The sequence below is a fragment of the Aethalodelphis obliquidens genome, unplaced genomic scaffold (genome assembly GCF_003676395.1).
Source record: "Aethalodelphis obliquidens isolate GAN/ISIS:26980383/991018 unplaced genomic scaffold, ASM367639v1 scaffold111, whole genome shotgun sequence".
In the NCBI taxonomy this organism is placed as follows: Eukaryota; Metazoa; Chordata; class Mammalia; order Artiodactyla; family Delphinidae; genus Aethalodelphis; species Aethalodelphis obliquidens.
The window spans coordinates 1352028-1369947 of record NW_020838055.1 but is presented as its reverse complement, the minus strand read 5'-3'; the positions used below and the strand labels follow the sequence as shown (position 1 = coordinate 1369947).

Sequence of the window (17920 nt, the reverse complement as noted above, 5' to 3'; positions counted from 1 at the left end):
GGGGCTGTTCTTACTTATCTTGGGATTGATAGCTTTTTTTGGAGGAAGTTTCCATCTTTCAGAGTCTCCTTTTCCTTTTTGGGGTGTTTGTGTTGGTCTGGCATGTTGGGACTCTCTGGGAGGTCTGGAGACACAGGGTGTCGGGAGCACTGAGAAACTGGAAGCTCCAAGTGTGTGTCAGGTGAAGGCTTCGGTTTTTGGAGGGCGTTGCTATGGAGCCCCATGTCTCCAGCACGTTCCCCCCACCCCCCGCCCCAGGAGTGCATATTTATGATTTGTCTGCAGCTGGTGGGTGCCCACAGAGAGGATCCTCTCACATCCTGCAGGCAGGGACAGGCCTGGCAACCAGTGCTCTGGACAGAGAGGAAGGCTGGGTGGGGAAGTCTCAGCTTCCATCACTCATCCTGTGGTTGCTGCCTCCCTCCCTAGATGTGCCTGATGGTCCCCAATCCAGACACTCTGTTTAATCCCTCCAGTGGATAAGCCTCAGTCTTCTACAGGGGCAGTAGTTCTGTGACATGGATGGGGGGCAGACTTTGAACTTGACCTCCTCCTTTTAGCCCTGCCTTCCACTCTCACCTCCAGACATGCCCGGCTCTTCCACTTCCTGAGCCTCGGGAGCCTCTGGTGAGAAGTTCGGGTCGTGTCTCATTGTTCCTGCTGCTGCTGGTCTAAGGTTGAGCAGATCCAGGGAGGTGGGTTACCATCTTCCAGTTTTCCAGCTACCAGCATTTTCCTGCTGCTGCCTCCCTTCTCTTTCTCTTTGCCCTTTGTAAGGTTTATATCTTCAAAAAGGAATTCCTTTACTGTCATCTTTCATGGAATTTTAGAGAGGAGCAAAAGTGTCTGTGTTGTGTTCAATCTGCCATCTTTACCCCGTTCCTTTTATTTTTATTTAACACGCTATCTTAAGATTTTCCCATGTTATTAAAAATAGTTATGGATATAATTTTGGAAGGCATAATAACCTTTCCAAGTGTGCCATTATTGGAAGAGCAATATGAGAGAAGTTATTTATGAGACACTTGATAATTGAAGCTTCAAAAGAGAGAGTGTTTTCATGCCGTGGAGTGGCTGGGCCCGTGAGCCATGGCCGCTGAGCGTGCGTGTCCGGAGCCTGTGCTCCGCAACGGGAGACGCCACGACAGTGAGAGGCCCATGTACCGCAAAAAAAAAAAAAAAAAAAAAAGAGAGAGAGAGTGTTTTTATGACCTAGGGTCAGCTCCCTGATGCCCAGCTCGTCATCTTGTCTCAGCGACAGGAGGCAACCCTCTGATCTGGTGTGGGCTGCATTCAGATCAGGATGAGGAGGTGCCGAGATGGGTTTGCCAGGCCCGGGTGCTGGGGGCAGTCACACAGGGCCCTGTGCTGGGAGGGGCCCTGTGCTTGATGTAATGCTCTGCTGTCACCATCTTGAAATTCTTAATTTTTAGAAGGGGCCTGCATTTTCATTTTGTACTAGTTCCTGAAACTATGTAGCCTGTTCTTACTCTAAGTGACCCATTTAAATGTCTTTGGGTTTCAGTGTCCCTCTTTTAAGTGGGCCTTCATCATGCCCACTCTGCCTATCTTATGGTACTGTTACGTGAAAGCACATTTAAGGTGAAAGTACTTTTGCAAGTTAAAAGCTTAATCCACATATCCAATAGCAATGATCATAAAGCCCATTATAAGCACCAGATAGCAAGCAAGGGTCACTGTGGGCCTTCTGATTGCTACCTCCACCCCACCCGACCTCTCCCCTGTACATTCCTGCCCCACTTTGCAGCTGATGTGCTGTGGTCAGCTCCATGAGGTCAGGGGACATGCATGTCCCTCAGTGCTCAGCATACCTCATTGCAGTGGGGGCTCGTAATCCTGTGAACTGAATTTCTTCAACGGGACAAATAGCCCCCTCTAAAGCCTTAAGCACTTCTCAACACCTTTACAATTTTATCCCAGAACACTAGAGCCAGGGGAGGCCCTGGATACAGCCGAGTTCCTCTCTGTCACTTCAGAAGTGAGGGCCCAGGGAGGGGGTGCCCCTAGAACATGGCTCGGCGTCCAGGTCTCCACACTGTCCTTCTGGGCTCTTTCCCTGTTAAAGACTCATAAAAACATTTAGAAATTTGGCACAGCAAGTATTAGGTGTTTATCAAATATTTTAAAAAGTGATTAGTTTCAGAGTTGCCTGATTCCTTCTTGTATCTCTAGTGCCAAACATGAGTCTGCCTGGACATAACATGGCTCAAAAGATGTCTGCTGGATACAAACTACTATATATAAAACAGATAAACAACAAGGTCCTACTGTATAGCACAGGGAACTATATTAAATATCTTATAATAAACTATAATGGAAAGGAATATGAAAAGGAATATATATATTCTTTTATGTATATATGTATAACTGAATCACTTTGCCATACACCTGAAACTAACACAACATTGTAGATTAACTACACTTCAAAAAAAAAAAAAGATGTCTGCTGAAAGGAAAAAAAGCGATTAGTACAGAGGAAGGGAAATGCAGCACACATTTTAAAATCTAAGACGTGGCCAGATTTTATTTTTAGAAAATGTTAAATCCATATGTTGTAAATAAATAATACATGTGTAGCTTTGGGTGGGAGCCTGGTTGTCAGTGTTCACTCGGCATTTGACTTTAATAGAATCATGAATTCATGGCCCTTTTGAAATTTGGCTTATCTGCTAGTGTGAAATTAATGACATCAGCAGCATCTTGCTTTCTTTTTTGGAATGGCTATAGAGCTGGCAGGTAAGCTCTCACTCATGCTCTCTCCCCTCTTGTTTCTGAAATAAATGCACGTTTTCCTTGGCTCTGTGTGCTCTGCCTCTGAACTCCGACATACGGAGGAGCTAGTTCTGATCGATGGGATCCATTCTATTCCAGGAGCTCCCAGATTCCTTGAAGGAGCAGACGCACCTGAAAGAATGGCACATAAGCAATACCCTGATTCAGATCATTCCTAAGTATATCGAGCTGTTTCAAGCCATGAGGATTCTGGATCTGCCAAAAAACCAAATCTCCTGTCTTCCAGCTGAAATTGGTATGTTGCTTAGCTGGAGCCTTCCGGCCCCTTGTCTGGGAAGCAGGCAATACTGAGAATTCTTCCTCCTCCTGCTGCCGCAGGAAGTCGCTGGGCCGGGCTGTTTTGGGTGTTCCCAGAGCTGCTGGTTTGTGGCGTCCCCTCTGGATGTTGATGCCAGGGTCTCACCTGTGTAACTCAGCAGTACTGACATCTGCCAGTTTCTCAGAAACAAGTCTCATGAGTGAGCGGTGCTGTGTTTAGAAACTTTTTGTTTTTTCTTCCTTTTAGTTTTAGAAGTGCAAACACGCAATAATATATTTATTGTAAACATGAGACACAGTATATTGTTCCCACATATTAGTTTTAGAAATAAACATGCAATAATATATTTATTGTAAACATAAGATAACAGTATATTGTTCCCACATATTAGTCCATTGATTAGTTTATTGTACTAATTTGATCAAGGTTCTATTATTTTCAATCATTTTGTTGTTCACTTGCTTCACTGTAAGTGAAGTCCACGTGATCATCATCACTGTTTCTCTTTGTGTTGTGTGTGAGGCACATAGTTGTGCTGGACATATAGTTGTTATGATTCTTCTAAGACACTCAAGTCTTCTTGGAGACATATCATCCCCATAAACCTCAGTCATGAGCAGGGCAAAATATTTAAACGTTCTAGAAAGGAATAAAATGTAAAGTCAACTCTCTCAGTAAGGATTGTTAACAGTTTCCTGGGTATCAAAATCGTACACACAGGGCTTTCCTGGTGGCGCAGTGGTTGAGAGTCCGCCTGCCAATGCAGGGGACACGGGTTCGTGCCCCGGTCCGGGAAGATCCCACATGCCGTGGAGCAGCTGGGCCCGTGAGCCATGGCCGCTGAGCCTGCGCGTCCGGAGCCTGTGCTCCCAAACGGGAGAGGCCACAACAGTGAGAGGCCCACGTAACCTGAAAAAAAAAAAAAAAAAAAAAAATTGTACACACAACCCATGTGTTCTTCTAGATATCTACATTGTAGCCATATCTATTTATAAATATGTATTAAAATATATATGCATGTTAAAAATATTTATATACACATATGTTAAAATATATGCACGCTAAACATATTTACATACAAGGGCTTACAGCATGTTCTCCAGCCTAAGCCTTGTTTCCCCTTATCATACCATGAAGGTGGGGGTGGACTCTAGGGTCAGGCTGCCCCCAGGCAGCCTTTCACTTACTTACTTACCCCACTTACTTACCTTCACTTACTTACTTACCCCACTTACTTACCCCACTTTCACGTACTGGTAGGTCACCTTAGGCAGGTCACTCACTGGTTTTCAGTCTCCCTATCTGTAAAATGGGGATAATAATCGTACCTACTTCACAAGGCTATTGTAAGGATTAAATAGTTAATACAAAGAAAGCATTTAGAACAGATAAACCCCCAACACTTGCTAGCCACCTCCATCATCATCATCATCATTGTCTTTTTCTTAAGTTTTTTAAAAATTTTACTTAATTAATTTATTTATACAGCAGGTTCTGATTAGTTATCTGTTTTATACATATGAGTGTATATATGTCAATCCCAATCTCCCAATTCATCCCACCACCACTCTATTGTTGTCTTTACATAAATGTTATTTTTCAATATTAGAATATCCAAACTTTCGTCATTCTCCCTAATGGCTAAGTGATGATTATGGCATGATTTATTTAACTTGTTCTTCAAATATTTTAAATTTAAACTAAGTAATTGGATACTAGGTCTGAGACTCTGAAGGTACGATTCTAGTCTGACTTTGAGTAACTTGGGCAAATACTTTAAAAAAACTCAGCTACAGGATGAGATAGTCAAGAAAGAGGACCATGGGAATGAAGAGTTTTGAGCTCTTTTCTGTTGAATGGCTGTATTTTGTAAAGGAGGTGGAGTTGGATCTCTTACAGTGCTGCCTTAGAGAACTACTGAGCATTGGCTGAGCAGAGGGGGTGCGGGGAAAGTGGTCACCAAATGGGGTGTTCTTTTCCTCATTATCAGGACAATTATTTCTGACATTTGACATCAAGGAATTAAGCATGGCAGTGGGTGGTCCTCTTAACTCCTTTGTGGAACTCCTGAGAAAGTATCATTAAATGGGTTTAAAATAGCTAATTATTGAAATCATTTAAGAATGTTTACTCAAATAATTTAAAGTATGTACATTCCTTAAGGTATTCCTTGGGCTCTAGGAACAAGAAGCCTCTGGACAACCAATGGTGCCTCAGTTGGGTTATAGTCCCCTCTCTGGAAATTAGGTCTGAGGGCCTTGGGAGAATGGGCTATAAGTAGGGAGATTTCATTTCAGTTGGAAAAGATCCTGGAACATTCTAGGAAGGGATGGACTCATTAGCTATTTAGAAATATAACGTGCTGGAGCTATGACACCTGTCTTAGTCTGTTCAGTCTGCTTTAAAAAAAAAACCACAGACTGGGTGGTTCATAAACAAAATAAATTTATTGCTCGCAGTTCTGGAGTATGAGATCAGGGTGCCAGCATGGTGGGCTGAGGGCCTTTTTCTGGGTTGCAGACTTCTCGGTGAATCCTCACATGGTGGAAGGGGCCGGGGAGCTCTGTGGGATCTTTTTACAAGAGCATGAATCCCATCGTGGGGACTCCATCCTCATGACTTTATCCAAACCTGATTACCTCCCAGAGACCCCACCCTACTAACAACATCACCTTTGGGCATTAGGATTTCAACATACAAATTTTCAGACCATAGCAGTGCCTTAAACGTTTTATTTTAGTTTTTGTGTTGTGGGACCCTTGTCACACCGAAAGACTGTTTTCTCAAGAACCTCAAGCTCATGGTGCTTGAAGATAATGTTGTTCACCACGTCTGATGGAGACAATTGAGCCCATCTCAGATGAATAATGCCAAGTTCTTACCAGAATGTTGAGAAAGAAAAGGTAGTGTTTCTATAATGAGATCAGACATTGTGGAAATAAGTGGCATGGAGAACAACAATTTGAACACAAACATATATAATTTCTTATTGTCTATACATTATTAAAATGTTATATTTGAGACAGACTTTCTAAAGCTATTGCTTTTCCTTTGAGCTAGGAAAGTTACTTTTTCTTTGAGCTAGCTAGAAGGAGCTCATATACAGCTTTCTCTCCAGTTACTTCATCTTCTCTTTGCATCCCCTCATGATAAATGCACATACAGTTGGTATAAATGTGTCCCTAATGCAAATGCCTCCATCAACCAGATCAGGTAACTCTTTAATAGATAAGTTTACTCTCCTGTGTCTGGAAACTAGACAGCTTAGAACATTCACACCATCTATGCCAATCTTCTACTTTCCTTATTTACAGAAGGATTGTCCAATATACTGTCTTACAGAAGCTGGGGCTGTGGTGATCATTAGTCTGATCACATGCTCTCCAGTCCTCCCCAGAAAAGCAGTCTTTTCCTTATTTTTTTATCAGCCCCCATATCCATCCTGCTATTTTGACACCAATAGCTGACTGTAAGGTTGCAGTGTATACCAGGTGGGTAAGTTAGAGAGGCCACTGATTTCCACAGCATCACCGTTATCTTCTAACAGTGAGACCACCAAAGTGGACTCAGAAGTGGCCCTGTCTCCAATAGACTGTCTTTGTATGTTTCCCTTTCTCGTTTATAAAATGTCAGGAAATTTGTATTTTGAGTGCCTGCTCCGCAAAAGGAAACAATAATTTTGGTTTTCTAATTTTTAAAATTAGGTTAAGAATGTTAAGGTATTCAATGCCTTAGAACATGCGTGACATGATTTTTGGAATATTAAATATATTTATCCTTGTGCTAGTTTCTGGTTTGGAATTGGTCATGTATTTATTCAATCAAGACAGAATTGGGATTCAGTGTTTCTCCATCAATCCAGTTATTGCCTGATATTCTTAGTGTGTTCGCTTCCTGCCTGTGAAATGGACTTAGGCTTTTTTAAAGCATATTCTTTAGGAAGCACGATACATCATAATTAGTAAATGCAAATCTGAAGCCAAAGATAAGTGAATTACATGCAGCCTATAAACAATGACTCCTTGTTTGAGTCATTTAGCACGTACATAGAGGTTTGTGTGTATTTCAGTACCTAGCTCACTTCCCATTAGAGTCCACCGATAGGCCATAGCTTGTCACTGTGCTTCCTAGGAACTGGACCATTTCAAAGCCATTGCCTGTTACTTCATTCATCATGTGATTTCAAAGGGGTTTGCGCTCTGTGGGTGCTGGCCCCTGACCCAGTCTACATAGGGTACAAATCCCCCACACTCACCTAGCCTGTAGTTTCACAAAGGGTTAAACAGATAAAGAAAAAGGAAAAAATGCTCTGCAAGGACCAAAATGCTCAGGATAAAAGATGAGCAGACATTCAATCAGAGTGCTTAAAAAACAAACACAGAATTATGTTTAATGCCTTTCCCACCATCATTTATACAAATGTTTTACATCTTCGTTTTGCTTTTTGTCCTTAAAAGACCTTAATGGACCGACACCATGCATGTTGTTTTTTTCTGATGACAGGTCGTTTGAAGAACCTGAAGGAACTCAATGTGCGTTTCAACCGTCTGAAGAGCATTCCTCCAGAACTGGGAGACTGTGAAAATCTAGAGAAACTGGATTGTTCTGGAAATCTAGAATTAACTGAGCTCCCCTTTGAAGTAAGAAAGAAAATGTTTGCACTTTTATTTGGTTTATGACATGGAATGGTCTGTAACATGGGGAAGAATTTTAAAAGATGAAATTCATTTTTATTTATATGACTTTTCCTGACATTTTAATCACCCTAAACCAGCTATTATCAAGTCTTTAAAAATGTTCTTACAGTCGGCCACAACCTGAATTTAAGTTCAAAAAAGCTATCAGAGGAAAACTAGGCAAAAAAATCCTATTTTCATGCAATATATTTTTATTTAATGCCTATTTAATATACGATGCCTGTTGTCTGTAATGCAGATCCTGATTTATTTATCCATAATGGAGGAATAAATTGAAAACAGTTGGAAATAAATAAAGGGGATAAAATTTAAAAATGTATATACTCATAACAAAACTTATAGATAACTAAAGCAGTTCTACAGATAGGATTTGAGAACTTCATTAACTTAAAAATACCCATTAGTTTCTTTTTGTCTGTATTCATTGGGGAAATGATTTTAAATTACTTTTCTGATAAAACAGAACATATGAAAGTGAACAGTTTTTATTGCCAGATAAAACTAAACAGGTTCTTGTGCTTGAAGAGAGAGATGGATCTCACAAATTCTGCTGGTAATGAATAGGCTAAAAATAGTATCACTGGTGAGGCTCTGACAAGGCCGTGGCCACAGACTCTATCTAGTCCTAGAAGGCGTATTCTTTTCCTTTCCTGAAAACTTCCGGGTGGGAGGAAGAGGCCACTTCCACTCTTAGCACCCATGTCACCCAGGAAATGCTGGGCAGTGGTCCCGGTGAGGGTGCACAGCCAGGACTCAGGATTCCCCACACAAGCTGCTCGTTCCCCAGTCCTCCCCATCTGAGAGAGGGACCCAGTCCTCGCTCAGATGTGCAGGCTGGAAGCAAGCCAACTCACCCTTGACCTCTCTTGCTCCCATGCCCCATGTCCACTCCATGAGTAAGTCCTGTTGGGCACGCCGTTCAGAGTAACAGGGGAGATTTCTGATCATTTGCCACATCACTTTACCGGTTCACATGTGAGTCTTCTGAAGATTTGCCAAAACCCATTAAGACAGTCTTCCCCAGGTCATCCTACTCTTTGAGGCTTGCACTTTCTGTCTTCTCTGACTTTGCACATGCTGTTCCCCACCAGGAGTTTCCTCCCCTACCTTTCCATCTGTCAGGGAACCTCAGGACCCAATTCAAATACTCCATTCTCTGTGAAATCTTTCCTGACCTCTGACCCTCACCTCACTGTGATGCTGGGCAGATTAACCACTTCTTTCTTTGTGTTACTGAACATTGCAAATTGGAAACTTCACACTAGTTCTTACTACATAAAATTGCATTGCTTGTTTATGAAAGTATAAACTCCTCAAAGGCAGCCACTGTGTGCTTTTCATCCTAGCACCCCCAGCGTGTAGCACAGTGAATGACACCTAGTAGATGCTCAACGTACATACTATATTGATCTGGTTTGCATATGTTCATAGAAATGCCTTTGGGAAGAGACATCAATCTCAAAATTATTAGTTGAACTTAATTCCCACTCTTAAAAAGTAATTAGAATATTTTGTTATTCCTTCCTAGTTAAGTAATTTGAAGCAAGTTTCATTCGTAGATATCTCAGCAAACAAGTTTTCCAGTGTCCCGATCTGTGTCCTGCGGATGTCTAATTTGCAGTGGTTGGATATCAGCAACAATAACCTGAGTGACCTGCCACAAGACATAGACAGGTAGCTACTTGCATTCTGAAGGTGAGGTATATGAATTAGTCACTAACATTTTAAACATGCATAACACGTGAATGTTCTGTGAGATCAACTAATTTTCCAGAGTTTCTTGTTTCCAGGAAATCAGTTTGATTCTTTATAGAATAAGACAATTCCCAGTCTGCACCATACATATACATGTACAGTTGACTCTTGAACAACGAGGTGGTTAACCTGCATGTAATTTGTAGTCAGCCTCCGTACCTGGGGCTCCTCTGCATCTGTGAATTCAACCAACCATGGACCCATGCAGTACTGTAATGTGTGGACCCGCACAGTTCAGACCTGTGTTGGTCAATATATATATATGTGTGTGTGTGTGTATATGTATGTGTGTGTATATATGTATATATATATATATATATATATATATATATATATATATGTATGTATATAGTTTGAACACATCTTTAATTTACTTTAGTTCTCAATAGAATGGAACATTAACTTTCCTTTCCTCCCCAGAAGTAGAAAAGTAAATTTATTATGTACAGAATCAAAATATATTATTCTATTTGGGATATCAGGATAATTTTTATTAGTTTCATTTACTGCTTTGATTGATATACTTAGTAATGTCTTCAGATTATATCCTTACAGCTATTTCTTGTTTAAAAAGTAACTATTATACTAAATCATATACGATTCCTTCATTCATTCATTCTACCAATATTACTAGGCAGGCCCAGAGAGTGGGCTGGGTTCAAAGTGGTAAATGAAACAAACTGTCTGGCCTCCTGGAATCCACAGTCTTCGTTATAAAGTAGCATAAGTAAACTATTGGGACATAGGAACCGAAAATGGCTTGGTCCCAAGTGCTGTCTCATATGACCTTTCTCTACTCCTGGTACATATGATGTGTATGGATACTTCCCTGGTTTATGAGGCTAAGTGGGAATTGTTTTAGTTTGAAACATAAGGGGAACTTTGTGAAATATTTTGTGGGATCAGTCAAAATTTTGAAAATGAATGAAAGAAAAAACTAGAGAGAGGGGCACTGAGTTAGAACAAAATGGAAAACAGAGTAAAACATATTTGGAGCATGTTTTTCTCATTTCCTTTTCACTCTGCAGGTTTACTCCTGTTTTAAAGTCAAAATATGATGAGAGAAGAGTAACTGTGTTTTCAAGACATACAAAAGGAAATATGTTGCCAGAATTTGTTTATTCTCACTCCAACTCTAATATGATTTCTTTCCCATGACCTGTTAACCCTTGGGAATGCAGTAGACACTTGAATATACTGATTTTTTAAGTTCCATCTTGGCCTACTTTATATTGTGTAATTTGCTTATCCTGCTGCTATATCTCTGCCTTTAACTGTCAATTAAGTCAGTAAAAACTTAAAAAAGAAACCCAAATCATGTCACCCGGCATGACTTTATTCATTTAAATTGTAAAGTTAGTTTATTCTTATGAGTCACTTAAAAAATAAACTAATTAGGGATTTCCTACTAGAATTTATTTATAATTTACTTTGGTTTTCTTGCTATGAGGCTAAGTCCTTGTGTTCTAATCCCTTTTACATCTTCTTAGGCTACGAGAACTGCAGACCTTTCTCCTGTATAAGAACAAGCTGACCTATCTTCCCTTTGCCTTGCTTAACTTAAAGAAGCTCACCTTGTTAGTCGTCAGTGGGGACCACTTGGTGGAGCTCCCGACAGCCCTTAGTGACTCATCCACACCTTTAAAGTGAGTAGACAGAGAGCCCAGTAGAGACCCATTCAGACACAAGGGAAGAGCAAGAAGCACCTGGAGCCTGTGTGCCCGTCTCAGGAACCAGATTAGATGGTTCTCGTACTCTAAGAACAAGAAGTTCTGGTGCCTTCTTACAGGATTTTGTAGTTTTTGGCCAATGGCATGGGGAGGTAGAGCTCAGAGGATTTCTGGACAAATGCTACCTGCTGGTTGAAGGCACCAGGGCTCCCTGGTCGGATACTCAGCACTCCCATCACCGCTGGCCTGGATGGGTCAGTGGCTGTTGAATCTTTCAAAACTGTGAAGAAATTAGATCAAATGCCATTTTGGATTGTCTCCTTTAGCTTCATTTTTTGTCACAGTAGTCCATCTTTTTTTTTTTAACATCTTTATTGGGGTATAATTGCTTTACAATGGTGTGTCAGTTTCTGCTTTATAACAAAGTGAATCAGTTACATATACATATGTTCCCATATCTCTTCCCTCTTGCGTCTTCCTCCCTCCCACCCTCCCTATCCCACCCCTCCAGGCGGTCACAAAGCACCGAGCCGATATCCCTGTGCCATTCGGCTGCTTCCCACTAGCTATCTACCTTATGTTTGTTAGTGTATATATGTCCATGACTCTCTCTCGCCCTGTCACAGCTCACCCTTCCCCCTCCCCATATCCTCAAGTCCGTTTTCCAGTAGGTCTGTGTCTTTATTCCTGTCTTACCCCTAGGTTCTTCATAACATTTTTTTCCCTTAAATTCCATATATATGTGTTAGCATACGGTATTTGTCTTTTTCTTTCTGACTTACTTCACTCTGTAAGACAGACTCTAGGTCTATCCACCTCATTACAAATAGCTCGATTTCGTTTCTTTTTACGGCTGAGTAATATTCCATGGTATATATGTGCCACATCTTCTTTATCCATTCATCCGATGATGGGCACTTAGGTTGTTTCCATCTCCGGGCTATTGTAAATAGAGCTGCAATGAACATTTTGGTACATGACTCTTTTTGAATTTTGGTTTTCTCAGGGTATATGCCCAGTAATGGGATTGCTGGGTCATATGGTAGTTCTATTTGTAGTTTTTTAAGGAACCTCCATACTGTTCTCCATAGTGGCTGAACCAATTCACATTCCCACCAGCAGTGCAAGAGTGTTCCCTTTTCTCCACACCCTCTCCAGCATTTATTGTTTCTAGATTTTTTTTATGTAGTCCATCTTTTAAATACCTTCTTGGTGGTGATTTTATGAGTCCTTTTCAATGTAGCCACATCAGTTTAGAGTTTGATGTCACTAATTGGGAGTAATATCAAACAAACATACTAAGACTCGTATATGACGGGGACACTAAATGTTATCGTTCACCTCATGGCTTCCTGCCCGCTGTCCTCTGTCTGTGGCTAAGTAACTGTCATTTCCCCATCAAGCCTCTGTACAGTCTCTGCTGTAACCTGACTCTATAATCCTGTTGGATTATTGCACAGTAGAATTCCACTGGTGACACATATTATGTGGTTAGCTGTGACTTCTAAGAAGAAGTGAGAACTTGGGATTTAATGCCACAAAGTTTGACTTCTTCTGAGAGGATTTTTGCACAATACAAATACATAGGTGAAAATGTGATATTTTCCATACTCTCTTGAATAGATTTGTAAGTCTTATAGACAATCCTATTGAGAATACCCAGTGTCAAGATGAAACGATGGAAAGTGAACAAGATCGCCAACATTTTGATAAAGAATTTATGAAAGCCTATATTGAAGATCTTAAAGAAAGAGGTAGGTTACTCATATTCAAAATTATTTAAAATGAGTGTATAGTATTCCATTCACTCATGCAACACATTTATTGCTATAAGTCAAACTGACAAAAAGTTAATTGGGGGCTTCCCTGGTGGCACAGTGGTTGAGAGTCCGCCTGCCGATGCTGGGGACACGGGTTCATGCCCCGGTCCGGGAAGATCCCACATGCCGCAGAGCGGCTGGGCCCGTGAGCCATGGCCGCTGAGCCTGCACGTCCGGAGCCTGTGCTCCACAACGGGAGAAGCCACAACAGTGAAAGGCCCGCGTACCGCAAAAAAAAAAAAAAAAAAGTTAATTGGTTAGGGGCAAAAACAAAAAAAAAAAAAAATTTTTAAATTTTTTTTTTATTTACCAAAAAAAAAAAAAAAGATACATTGCCTTTCCTTAAATAATGAAATTTTCCTAGTGCATTAGCATGCTTAATACATCTACAACCATGTGACGGAGAGGCTGGGAAACAAGCACTTAAAATGTGAAGATTGTGTTACTAACTTTACATGGCTTTTCAATGAAATGATATTGATAAAACAGTATTCTAGTTAATGGGAAAAGAAGGTTCCATGTCAAAATCCATTTAAACTCAACTTTAAAAAATGTCATCTCGTATAAATCAAGGTACACCTACGTAAAAATCACAAAAGGAAGAAACAAGATGGCAGATTAGTAAGTAGATGCAATTAGTTTTGGTTTCCCATAGGGTGGTGAAGATACAGGGCGGTCACAGTACCTCAGGAAAGGGCTGAGAAAGAAGTGTTTTCCCCAGTGGCTATTTCCGAAGTGTTTCAGAAGCCTTAGAACCCCTTCCTTCTGTCACGTCTAGACACAGAAAAAGGCATAAATCAGCCTTTGTTCTTCTAATCCCCACCTCTTTTTTTTTTTAGAAAGTTTTTTTCTTTTAAATTTTATTTATTTATTTATTTATTTTTGGCTGTGTTGGGTCCTCGTTTCTGTGCAAGGGCTTTCTCCAGTTGCGGTGAGCGAGGGCCACTCTTCATCGCGGTGCGCGGGCCTCTCACTGTCGCGGCCTCTCTCGTTGCGGAGCACAGGCTCCAGACGCGCAGGCTCAGTAGTTGTGGCTCACGGGCCCAGTTGCTCCGCGGCATGTGGGATCTTCCCAGACCAGGGCTCGAACCCGTGTCCCCTGCATTGGCAGGCAGATTCTCAACCACTGCGCCACAAGGGAAGCCCTAATCCCCACCTCTTTTCTGGGTGTAGATGCCTGCAAGTTACCCCTTAATTTTTCAGGTCTCTTTTCCTGATAAGCCGGGTGCAGACCTGAAAGAAAGATGTCACGCATGTGGGTTTAGGGAGGAGGTAGCCCTGGCCCCCAAGACTTTGAAGACAAGCACCTGCGGGCAGGTTCCATCAGTCACACTCAGAAAACATGCATGTCTCATCACATTAATGAAAAATACCATTTATTGGCAAATTAAAAGTTTTTCAATTAGATTAAGAAAATTTCTATATAGTTACCTCTAATCTGTTTGTCCATCCCTAATTTTGCATGCTGAAATATTATGAAATAAATTAGAAATTTATGTTAAACATGAAACTGAAATAACAGAACCATTTATTTATCAAAATTTATCTTTGGGTCATATAACTTTCCTCTTGTGAAAAACCTTCTTGTATTTTATTCGTTTCTTCATAATTGTATTATAGTGCTATTATATAAAAATGCAAGAACAAATTAGAGAAAATAAGTATTAATCTTTCGATCTATGTGGCCAGCAATAAAATAATTTGATTTTCAAAGTTAACTTTAGTAATGATAGATTTTGATTCCATTCATTTATTTCTAAATAATTATCATAATTCTATACTTCACATATTCATAGTAGGTTGAACTAAATGATATTGCCAATATTCAGCTGGTTTTGACCTGCGAAAATGGTGATTTCTTAATAGTTCAACCTATGCTGGACATATGCTTTGAATTTTTTTAAGTTTGTTTCTTTTTTCTCCATCATGTTGTCTTCTCTCTTTTTCCTCCTTCCCTATAAGACTAATGTCTGAGTTAGAGAGTTCATCACTCTAAGGAAAAAAAGTAGATTTAGTGAGTCTACATGGACATCCAACCTGATATGATTCAAGAATGATGAGGAAGTGAAGCCCCTCGCTGGTTCTCAAACTTTAGTGCACATGAGAATCAGCGGCAGGCCCCACTCTCAGAGTTTTTGAGTCATCAGGTTTGGGTGGGACCTGAGAAAGTACATTTCTAGCAAGTTCCCAGGTGATACTGATGCCTTGAGTCTGAGAAACACACCTTGAGAACTATTGGTATAGACCATACCTTGACAAAAATTGGCTGTGAAGAGAGAGAGAGAGAGTGGGGAGTAACCAGTTGGAAGAGTAAGTATGATAAAAGGGTTATTAATAAGATGGTGCTTCATTTAGGAATAGCCCAAACTTCTCTTGTAAACCGTATTCCCTTCCACCTGGCATCCCCAGTCCCAAATCCTTGGCCATCTATTTTTGTTTTGTCAACTTTTATTATTTTAGGATCATACAGTTTCCAAGATGTTGATGTAGCTGTGTGAGTTGGTTGGAAAGATTGCAAAAGAATGAGAGTTAATAATAATGTATTCTTCTTAGATCTAAATATCTCTAACGCCAGACTATACATTTGCGGTAGTTGACTTAGTTCTAATAAATGCATTTATACTTGAAGTATGAAGTGGCAATAATTTGTGTTTTGACATAGTTACACTTCATAATAAAATGGGGAATGGTTGAGTATATATTTTCTTTTTGTTACAGAATCTGTTCCCAGCTATGCCACTAAAGTATCTTTCAGCCTTCAGCTTTGATGCCATCCATCAGAAGACTACAGAATTTTCCTGACTTGTGGAGCTGTAAATCTTCCTGTTGTGGGTCATGTCATAGAGGAATAATGGCTTGTGCTTAAAGACAAAGTCTAGAAACCATGGTCATAGTTGTTAGGAAAGATGATTTTCAAATTTCAAATATGTGAGTACCTCTCTCTGTGGACTGGAGAATTGATAAATGGGTTTATATATTGACATTTAAAGGTTCATTTGCATACACTTGTTTCCAAATCATGCACATTTAATATTTCAGAAAATGTGTTATTTTTTAACAATTATCACTTAAAGACCAAAATTTGAAGTTGATTGCATTGTTTTCAGGAATCTGGAGATAAAGGGATGGTGAGAAGAGTATTTATACTGGACTAGTCAGATGAGACTTTTTTATTTTGTTATTTTGAAAGAGTTTTAATGCATTATTTCTTTTACTGAGGACAGTTTTCCTTGGGTTTATACAAATGGCTATTTTCATGTTTTAAGTTATATTTTACAAGTGTAGGCTTTCAGGAAAGACTTTAGGTATAATCTGGACCTTGAGGGCAGAAAGAAGGGCTGGATTGTCTGCCCAGGCATGGGGCTTAGATGGTGTGCTGGTGTCCCTAGTGGAGCAAGTGTGGGCCTGGCTGGTCCTGGGAAGCGTTGCGTGGCCTGCATGGGTGGTCAGCCTGCCTTGAGTGGGCCCCTTGGGGATCTTGGGAAGCCTTGCGTGGCCTGCATGGGTGGTCAGCTTGCCTTGAGTGGGCCCCTTGGGGGTCCTGGGAAGCATTGCGTGGCCTGCATGGGTGGTCAGCTTGCCTTGAGTCGGCCCCTTGGGGGTCCTGGGAAGCCTTGCGTGGCCTGCGTGGGTGGTCAGCCTGCCTTGAGTGGGCCCCTTGGGGATCTTGGGAAACCTTGCGTGGCCTGCATGGGTGGTCAGCCTGCCTTGAGTGGGCCCCTTGGGGGTTCTGGGGCGCCTGCCAGAGCACAGAGCAGAGACCTTGCCTCCAGGGACCTGTCCTCCAAGGTGGCCATATAAGTAGTGGGAATGACTAGTCCACACTGATGAGGAGTCCCTAGCAAGGCTTCTCTGCAGGTACCACAGGAGAACTCTGCCTGTGGCCAAGACGCTGCGGTCCAGAGGGAGCTCAGGAGACTGGATTTACACTGGCAAAGAAGGTATTCATTACAGGGCTTTGAACTTTGATATCACATTGTAGGATTTGGAGAAATTGTACAAATATCTATTTTTATTCTATTATCTTGGACTAAAATAAACAGGATTGTGAATGTGTTGAAGCTAAGTTTAAACAAGTAGGTTTTGTGACTAAGATGGAAAAAATGCATATCTTCACATATATTTATATATGAATCGACTCCTATATGGTCTAGCCCAGTGGTGTCCAGTAGAACTTTATGCAGTGAAGGAAATGTTCTGCATCTGTGCTGTCTAATTTAGTAACCACCAGATGCATCTGCTTCTTGAGCTCTTGAACAGTGTCTGGTGTGACTGAAGAACTAAATTTTTAATTACATTTAAATTTAAATAGCCAAGTGTAGCTACCATATTGTATAACATGGTCGAGCCATTTGGGCTTTTCAGAAGTTAATCTGGGCTAGAAATGAAGAGTGATTTTTATTTTCTTATCTGAAGAACCAGTCTACCCCCAGAGGGGTTAATAGACACCCAATATTTTGTCTTAATGGGTTTAATCATAACTCTAAATATTTTATCCTCAACAGACATAAAGCAGGCAGAACAGTCTAAAGTCACATAGTAATGCTTCAGTAGAGTACTGCTTCAAGTTAAAGACAAACTCTGAGAAGTAGGTTAAGAGATGGAAAGAATAGGAAAATGAGAAATCACTTCAACCGAACCTCAAACAATTGTATTTTTCTTTATAACACTTTACAAATATAATGCAAATTTATTAGTTGTACTACGTGAATGATTTTGGAATTTTATTTCATGCTACAGTGTATGTTACATACAGCCAAATGGAAAATATATCTGAAAAGGGGGGAAATGAGGGCTTTCGCATAAATTGACTGTCCATAGCTCATGTAAAATTTATTTCAATAAAACCAGTCTTTTGTGCAAAAACCTTATCTCGATGTTACATAAAAATAACTGAAAAAGTAC

General features: G+C 40.6%; 1 protein-coding gene across 2 annotated transcripts in view; it reads left to right on the top strand.

Moving 5' to 3' along the window:
* The window catches only part of LRRC2 (leucine rich repeat containing 2), a 43473-nt gene extending 25553 nt beyond the window's left edge, over window positions 1-17920 (top strand). For both annotated transcript variants that reach the window (XM_027096928.1, XM_027096929.1), the window contains 6 exons: window positions 2893-3049; window positions 7577-7713; window positions 9299-9444; window positions 11016-11171; window positions 12819-12949; window positions 15734-17920. In XM_027096928.1, the coding sequence (XP_026952729.1) occupies window positions 2893-3049; window positions 7577-7713; window positions 9299-9444; window positions 11016-11171; window positions 12819-12949; window positions 15734-15783 (777 nt within the window). In that variant the 3' untranslated portion in view covers window positions 15784-17920. The remainder of the gene's footprint in view (window positions 1-2892; window positions 3050-7576; window positions 7714-9298; window positions 9445-11015; window positions 11172-12818; window positions 12950-15733) is intronic.